Here is a 9515-nt window from a genome sequence, read left to right as displayed (position 1 = left end):
GTCCCATTGTCAAATACTGTATCAACCTCATATGGTCCCAGCCATCACGAGCGAAGATTTCCCTTAAAATCCTTAAACGGGAACAATACAGTAATGCCCAATCCCCTCTATGAAAAACCTTATTTTTAATAAATTTATCGTGCCATTTTGCTCTCTGCTAATGTATGGCAACAATTCTCTGGACAACCATTAAACAAATTTCATCTAGCTCATTTAGTTGTTCCAGCTGGTGTTTCTGAGCTTCTGAGAGGTCCAATCCTACTTCCAGAACTGTTTTGAGTGTACTGATTTCAAATTCCACCAGGGAACAATGGGGATTTCCCATAGACAAGTTAAAATGGTGAAAATCCTGCAGTGTTCCGCCACGTTGTTCTATACGCTTTGCTATCATGTGTGACGTGAACTGTGCTCCTCCATCTGAAATTATCTCTCCCGGAGTACCATATCTAGCAAATATTTCTTCAAATAAAAAGTCTGAGACAACTTTCTCTGTTGATTTTGCTACAACCTTGGCTTCTACCAACTTCGTCACATAATTTGTGTAGACTAAAATGTGGACCTTCTGATGTGAAGGTGGGTTAAATGGACCCACAAAATCAATAGCCCATCTTTCGAAAGGCTCAAGAACTACTTGTGGCTGTAATGCATTTCATCTAAGCGACCAGGCTGACCCATCTGTTGGCAGCTATCACATCTTCGAACATAGTTCCATGCATCACTGAAGATAAAGGGCCAATAATATCCCATATGCAACACCTTGTGGCCAGTTCGCTTGTCCACAAAATGCCCCCCACAAGGGCCATCATGAGCAGCTTTCAAAACCTCATAGATGTCACTTTCTACTACACAATGACGGATCTGCTGATCACCCCTATATAAAAGAGATATCCTACTATCCATGAGTAATGGGCACTGTGATGAATAATCCTCCATTGTTCCCTGTATGACAAATACTAAGGTACTTTTCCTATAGAAAACTAGTTAGAAATGTCTGCATACCAAGGCGTATTAGTTGAAATTGCAAATAATGTTCATCCAGAAAGCTATCTTCTACATGTTCTCCTTCATTATCAGCATTTAATCTAGATAGAAAATCAGCAACTACGTTATCCTTGCCTGGTTTATCTATAAGGGTGATATCAAATTCTTGAAGTAATAACAACCACCTTGTTATATGCCCAGGAGTTATAGGTTTGTTCATCAAATACCTGATTGCTGCGTGATCAATGTGTACAAAAGTAGGATACCTAGTAATATAGTGTCAAAATTTATTAACAACACAGATGACAACCAAGAACTCCTTCTACATTACCGTATAGTTTAGCTCAACAGACGTTAAATTCTTACTGACATAATAGACCACATACAACTTATTATATTCTTGTTGTCCCAACACTGCTCATATAGCCATTTGAGAGGCATATGCATGGATATGAAATGGAAGTTCCCAGTTGGGACCATGTAAGATTGGAGCTTGGCAGATTAGTTCCTTGATCTTTTCAAAAGCTACTTCACAATCATCTGTCCATAAAAAATCTGCATCTTTAGTTAAAAGCTGAAAAAGTGGAAATGTGATCTTGGAATTTTTTTCTATAAAACGCCTATAGTAACCAGCATAACCAATAAAACTATGTACCTGAGTCGGTGTCTTGGGAGCAAGAAGATACAAAATTACCTTTACCTTGGTAGGATCAACTTGTATTCCAGCAACCGAAAGAAAATGTCCTATCACTACTCCCTCTTCTCTCATCGTATGACATTTTGTTGTACTAAGAAAAACATGCATTTGTTTACACCTTTTAAGGACTTCCTCCAAGTTTCCCAACCCTTCTTCGAATGACACCCCATATGGTGTGAAGTCATCCATATAAATTTCAACACTGTCATCGAGTAAATCCGAAAAAATCCCCAGTATTGCCGTTTGAAAGGTAGAAGGCGCATTAAACGGAAGGAATCAGTAAGCGAATGTTCCCCAAAGGCATGTAAAGGTAGTTTTGTCCTGATCCTTAGGAGCTATTTGGATTTGGTTATACTTGCTAAACCCGTCCAAGAAAGAGAAAAACTTCATCTGGACCATGGTATCAAGGACTTGGTTGATAAATGGCAGAGGAAAATGATCTTCCAAGGTTGCTTTATTCAGCTTCCTGTAGTCTACAAAAATATGCCATTTACCATTATTTTCAGGAATGATGACCAGCAGGGATACCCACTGGTTGTCCGAGATTGGGTAAATAAATCCTGCATCCAATAACTTTTGGAGCTCCTCTTTGACAATGTTCTTCAAGGCAGGGTTCATTCTTATTTGAGGCTATCTTACGGGTCGACAATCTTCTTTGATGTAAATATGATGAGTACACAAATTGGCAGGGATACCTTTCATATCAGTATAATACTAGGCGAAATATTCTTTCTGTTCTCGAAGGATCTTCAAGAGCTACTCGGAGTGGGCCGATGAAAGATTCAGGTTGATATTCAATGTCTTCCTTGGCTCAATCTCCATCGGTATGCTGTCAAAAAGTGTTGTTACAGGAATGTCTTCACCTTTAGTTTCCGATCCGATAGTTTCATGTGTTTCACAGCTCATGATTGATTCCAAAAACTGTCGAGTTGGATCTGCAACAGCATGAGGGCTGCTAATAAAAGTGCTGATAGTATCATCCTATGTCTCATTCTTAAAGCATTGGGCTTGCCCCATGGTAAGCAATGGCTGGAGTTCCTGTTGTTCAGTTTCGATTTCATCCAAAGACAAAGAGTTCTACTTTGGCTTTTTCTGCGAGCTTGGTTTTGTAGGGGGATAGAGAATAAGTTTTTTTTGTATTTTCCTCATTAGAAATTATCATGTTTCCTGACCGACATCCAATATAGGCATCAGCGGTTGCAAGCCACGGTCGTCCTAAAATAAGGGGATGACCACCAGTTGGGGACTGTGTATGTAAGACTAGGAGATCAACGAGATAGCACCAAGAATCCACTGAAATCATTATGTCTTCCAATTTCCCTATTGGTCTGATTGTAGATCTGTCAGCTAATTCTAAGACTGTAGGGGTTGGCTTAAGATCACGCAATCCCAATGTAAGCATGGTTTCAGAAGTAATTACATTAATTGCAGCGCCCAAGTCTACTAGTACATTCGGAATATCTACCCTGTTAATCTGAACTGTTAGAATTGGGTTCCCAGGATCCCCATATTTTACAGGCATAGCCTTTCCTAGCATAATGTTAGATAATCTCCCCATAACATGAATTGTAAGCAGATCTTTTGTTTTCTTCCCAAGTCTCTTAGAACAATATTCTCTGATAGTTTTAGCGTAAATAGGTACATCTTTCATGGCCTGAAGCAGGGGGATTTTTACAAACAAATTCTGCAATTCTCCTAAAAGATCAAATTCCGGTTGAGGGACCCGTTTACTCAAGGCTAATCATTCTAGATAAGGAGGATTGGTTTGATAGGCTTGAGTAATAGTCAAATGAGAAGGAGAATGTTCCACAGATGGTTGGGTTGTCTCATCCTTAACTGCTTGAGATTTTGGATTCTCATCGTTAAGATGTTCAACAATAACGGGCAATGTAGGAGCATTTACTACCCGACCAGATCACAGATTTATCTCATTAAACCCTGCGGTAGAAATGTTGTACGAAGGAAGGTTGAGGGTGTCTGCTTGCTGAGTGCCCTTATTGTTTGGATTTGGGTTTGGCTGAATAGGAAGTTGAGGCTGAAGAGGAGGATTATTGGAGGGAACATTGGAGGGTAGTTGTAACTGTTGTTGTTATGTAGGTTGAGGAAATTGAGCAGTAGGGGGAACAGGATTATGCCAGCCTTGAGACCATGAAGAACTTGAATTAGGTTGAGGACACCATGGTTGCCAAGGTGGGTATTGATAATATTGAGGCCAAAAAGGAACTGACTGAGGATTCATATTATAATATTGAAAAGGATCCTGAGACGTACCTAGGTTTAAGCCTGATGACCGTGGCTGCCATGGTTTCTTAGACCCCATAAAGCATAGCTGATCTGGTTCTTCATTCACCCCCTGAAATACTGCCTTTAGTGCTGGAAGAGACGGATACGCACTGGTGGAGTGACTTTGTTCACAAATAGTCTAGTGGGAACTCCTTTAGTGGGTGTTTCTTTCTACACCATGCGCAGAAAATAGCCATAGTTATTTCCAACTCCATCTATTTCTATTTTGCCTCCATTTGGGAGGATAATGTACTTAGGATATCAGTTTTCAAATCATCTAGTAGGTTCCCAACTTCTGCTTTTGTGATTCCCCCACTTGATGCTTTGAAAGTTCAGATTCCTTGTTTATTCCTTGCAGCTCCCCTTGAACATTGAATACAGAGTTCACAGATGGTGTCAAAATCTTCCTTAAATATATCCCCTTTACCTACTATATTTTACAGCTCCACTGATTCTTCCCTTAGGGCCCGCAGAAAAATAATTTTCAAAATATCCTTATCCAGGTCATTGTGGCCAGACCTCTAGAGAGTATACTTAAAACGCTCCATACAGTCCTCCATATTTTCATCCTCCTTCTGTGTAGAAATTCTCACTGTAGATCACTTGATAATGTAATATACTAAAGCAAAATACTTGATCTACTTCTACAAACAAACTTGCGAAAGCTTAATCGATCTTGAGCAAGATCAAATAGAACACATATAACAGAGAATGAGAAATCAATCACACATGAAAATAGAAGAATACTATGGGGAAAGCCTCAACTAAAAACCTCGATCTCTGTATTATCATACAAGTGGAAATATCTCTGGATTACACAAAGCTTTAGATCACAAGCTATCCATCTCTCAGTACAATCCCTCAATGCTGCTCATAGACAGTGAAAGGCTTCTCAAAAACCTTCTCCTCTTCCCTCCAAGCCTCCTCTTTCCTTGCACAATTTCTCCTGGGTCCTCTGGCTACCACTTATGTGAATTCACCTCTCACACAACTCACCAAAATTAGAAATAACTGCGCAATATTGAAGGAGATAGTTCCTTCTGCATGGATGAGTTTCCTTTATAGGAAAATTCCTCCAACTAATAGTACAATGTTCCTATCTTTAATCTCAACTGGGTCTCTATCTGAACTGGCATGCATGAGTTATTTATGAGAGAATAATCAGTTATCTGGAGAACACTAGTTGCATGCATACATGCATTAACTAACTAAACTCACAATCAGTTCCAAAAACTATTTGGAACTAATCTAATTGGACTTAACTCAGTTAACTGAGCTAACTAATTACAACTCAAATACAACTCATCCTTATCTCCTCAATCAAAGGGATAACTTTTGCATGTCTTCACAAAGAATTCATGTTTGATTTTCTCCAACTAATTAACTCAAGATGAATTAATTAATTATTTTTCAAACAGTTGCTAAGATCAAATTTGAATTTTAATTCTCAATTTTAGTTCAGGGACTAACTAAAATTGGAATGTATCTTTTTTGCTATTTTCAACAGAGTTGGAGTATTTCCTGAAATGCTATTTATAGCAATGTTATTTTTACCATTGGAGGTCCTACCTATCTTCTTGCTAAGTTTCTTGCCTTAAAGCTTAAACCCTTAGTTGGTCGTACAAAATCCTTCGTTAAAGACTCTGCTTCCTTTATTGAGGAACTCAAGGACTTTAAGCTGGACTTTGGAGACATTCTTGTCAGTTTTGATGTTGTTTCCCTTTATACTTGCATCTCTATTAATGAGGCCATGGAAGTTATCAATCATCTAACAGATCCTGATACCGCTCAGTTAGTGGAGATCTGCCTCACTTCGACCTTTTTCAGTTTTGAAGGTGAGTTCTTTGAGCAAACATGTGGAGTTGTCATGGGCTCTCCCCTTTCCCCTGTTGTTGCTAATCTTTTTATGGATGATTTTGAATCCAAGGCTCTTAACTCAGCTTGCCTCTTGCCTAAACTTTGGAAGAGATATGTAGATGACACTAATTTCATCTGGTCTCACGGCCAAGAGGAGTTAGATCTCTTCTTCAATCATCTCAATAGTCAATCCTCGACAATTAAGTTCACCAAGGAACAAGAAGTCGATGGTTGCCTCCCTTTCCTTGATATTCTTATTTCAAGGAATAGTGATGGTTCCCTCTCCCACTGAGTGTTTCATAAGAAAACTCATACAGAGCAATATCTTCATGCTAGTTCCCACCATTTCCTGGCTCAGAAATTGGGGGTTCTCAACACCCTTGCTACTCGTGCCTTAAGGATCTCTGATGAAAAGAGCTTTGAGGAGGAGAAATCCCATCTCCTTAATGTCTTTGTTGAAAACGGTTATAGTAGATACCTGGGACAGAAGGCTTTCCTCAAAGCTGCCAAGAACTCGTTAACTAAAAAAGAATCGAAGGAACGGATTCCAGGTGTCCATCTTCCGTATGTTCAGGGGACCACTGATAGAATTGTGAGGATTCTTAGGAAGCATAATGTCCCCTCGTCCTTTAGACCCCTTAACACCATTCATAAGTCCCTCAAATCTATGAAGGATCCTATCAACCCAAAAGACATGAAGGGGGTTTATATGATTCCTTGTTCCTGTGGGACCCCCTATATTGGTGAGACGAGTTGCTCCATTAATCAAAGGATTAGTGAGCACGCAGCTGACCTGAAGCATAGAAGAACCAAGTCTTCTGCCTTAGCAAAGCACGTGGAGAAAACCAATCATCATGTATGTATCGAGGAGGCTAGTGTTATTGCTAAAGTTTCGCATTTCCATCATCGGAAATTTAGGGAGGCCCTTGAGATTGAAAAAAGGTCGATCAATCTCAATAGAGAGGATGGCTGGAAGATCAGTAGTTGTTGGGTCCCAGCCCTCTCCTCCTAGTCATTTTCTTCCTCCCCTCCCTAGGTTGAGCTTGATCTTGTTGTTTTTATATTCCCCTTGTTTCCCGTAGCCTTTATTCTTTAAGGTGTGGTTGTTAAGATTTGGGGTATTTTAGTAGCAATTAATTTATGCTATTAGGTTTATTCTAATAATTTTAATTAACAATAATAATTAATCTATGATAAGATGCTATTTTTACCCTTAAATAAAATATTAACTAATTTTAAGTATTAAAATATTTTTTCTGACCCTTAGGTCTCTCTAATTCTTACACATTTAATAACTTTTATAAATATCTATTTATTTATTTACTTATTAATTTTATTTTTATTTATTTATTTTTATTTTTTAAGAATATAACCAACTATATTTATATTTAACAACTTTTATAACTAACTACTAATTACTCTAATATCTATATAGGTAATAACTTTTTTTTTTTAATTAACTTACATTAATTAATTTATTTTAATATATTATTATAACTATAAAATGGTCCCCTTACTTTTATTTTTGAAAAAAAATATAACTAGTAATTACTCTAACTTTTATAATTAATCATTAATTTATGTTAATTTATTTCATAATTTATTTATTTTAATATATATTTATAACTATAGTTTCATAAAATGGTCCCCTTACTTTTATTTTTTTGAATTAACGTATTTATTTAAATATAGGTTTTGCCCCTAATCCAGTCCATCTAATCGTTACCCGGTGAAATTTAGCCGTTAGAAAATATAGCTGTTGGATGCTCTACTCTAACTATTTAATATGCTAATCTAGATCTGTTTCTTCAACTTGTCCTGACGATGAACCACATTGGTTAGTTCAAAACGCGTCGAAAAATGATATATCATGTGATTTACGCCGAAAAATTTCTCATAAACTTGATATGGATCACAGAAGCCTCAATTCAACTATTTCTATTTTTATCATTTCTTGTAGCTATTTTCAACACTCTGAGAGGAATTCAACTCGATCCCAATCCTGAACCTTTGGAATGTTTTGCATGCAACATTTCTCTCAAGTGTTGTTGCTCCAGCAACTCAGAGACAAAAAAAATATCCAACCTGAATCAGAATGATGCCTTTGTCATCAAAGTCTCTGACTGCTATTGACTTTGTCGACTGAAAAATTTGCACCTCTGTGCTCTTCAGTATCTGATTGCTCTAGCATCTGTCACTTTGATATCTGATTGCATCAATCACACTGATTCCTACTGCTACATCCGTGCTATTGTTGGTCCTATCTCCCAGCATGCATCCACATTGCACCTTCTCTTATCATGTTGCATCGTGCTGCCCATTGCTGCACTGCAACTTAGTTACTGAGAAGTAAGTAACTAATCTCCCAACTGACCTCCCTGTTGGGCTAGAAACACCCTCTGATGTTGAAGCTCCCTTTGCCACTCCATTCGCATCTGTCTCTACCCACTCAGCCAGTCCTGCTACTCCTCGTCGGGGCTCCTGTAGCAAGGTCTAATCAAAGAGGTTGGGTACCTCAAGGATCCTGCCCCTATTTCAGCCTTCTTGGGACTATCACTTCACATCACCCCACCTCACATCTGGAGGTATGGCTGCATGTGATCCCTTTGTTGACTTGGCTCGAAATTCCACCCTACTGGAGGTCTCTGCATGAGTGGATTCCCCCACTCGATCTCCTCTCGGCTTCTCCAGTTGTGGCTGCTCCACAACCTCCTGAAGTTGCTTCACCAATTATGGCTCCTCCACAATTGTCCGAGACTTCTTCTGGCGTTGCATGTTGAGAGGTAATGTACTCTCCCTCTCAACCACCAAGTCTCCAACAGTTGCCTTACTCCTCAAGACTTTGCATGCATCTTGAACCTCAAGAGCATACATGTTCTTGACTCGTGAACCAATCTGCTTCACCTGTCTCGTGGTGATGTGTCTAAGGAACACCTTTCCCTTACTGAAGACTACATCATAGCCTTTTTTCTCTAGCATCGTGATCGATACCAAGTTCTTCTTCAGTCCTGGCACATACTTCACATCTATCAAGGTAATGCGAGCTCCATGCTCCCTCTGAAAAGAAACCATGCCCACTCCTGAAACACTATACTTTTCATCATTACCCATCTCTATGAGTATCTGGAGGTCTTTCTCCTCCAAGGTACTAAACAAACTCTTATTGCTGGTCATATGGAATGAGGCTCCACTATCAAGAAACAAACCACAACCCATCATCGATGAAACCATGCATGCGATGAGGATAAAATCCAATTCGAATTGAGAGGCTAATACGTCACCTTCAGATCCTTCCGAGGATCCCTTCTTAGATTTATTCAATGGACAATTAGTTGCATAATGGCCCACCTCATGACAATTAAAGCATCGCACTTTAGATTTGTCAATCTTCTTCCCTCCATGAGAAGAACTCGATTTGGGATGAGAATCCTTCTCCTTCCCTTTCTTTGCCTTACTCGCTAAGGTGCAATTTTCTTCATCCTCCTTGGATGAAGAACCATCTTTCGTTCTTCTCCTGATCTCCTCCTGCATCAGATCCAACCACATTCATTCCCAATCTGGTAGTTTCTCTCTTCCATTCACTGAGTCCTAGTAGCTATGCCAGCTCTTAGGAAGACCAAGGAGAGCAAGACTCACCATGTCATCATCGGCTGTTGTGATTCCTAAACTTCCAAGCTCATCCCTGCAGGTGGTGAGC

The 9515-nt window shown here is 39.1% G+C and overlaps 1 protein-coding gene across 1 annotated transcript; it reads right to left on the bottom strand.

Moving 5' to 3' along the window:
* Positions 1–2735: 2735 nt before the first annotated feature.
* Positions 2736–3329, bottom strand: LOC149138124 (uncharacterized). The gene has a single exon (XM_089450257.1). The coding sequence runs from the start codon at positions 3327–3329 to the stop codon at positions 2736–2738; it is 594 nt and encodes a 197-aa protein (XP_089306383.1).
* Positions 3330–9515: the final 6186 nt, after the last annotated feature.

Source organism: Pinus tabuliformis, chromosome X (genome assembly GCF_031772625.1).
Source record: "Pinus tabuliformis cultivar Carrire ecotype Pingquan chromosome X, CPIR1, whole genome shotgun sequence".
Lineage (NCBI taxonomy): Eukaryota > Viridiplantae > Streptophyta > Pinopsida > Pinales > Pinaceae > Pinus > Pinus tabuliformis.
The sequence above is the reverse complement of the archived record's forward strand: the minus strand, read 5'-3'. Positions and strand labels throughout refer to the sequence as shown.

What these genes read in the sequence shown, in the direction of transcription:
- LOC149138124 (XM_089450257.1), bottom strand. Translation starts at nt 3,329, where the DNA reads ATGAAAGATGTACCTATTTACGCTAAAACTATCAGAGAATATTGTTCT.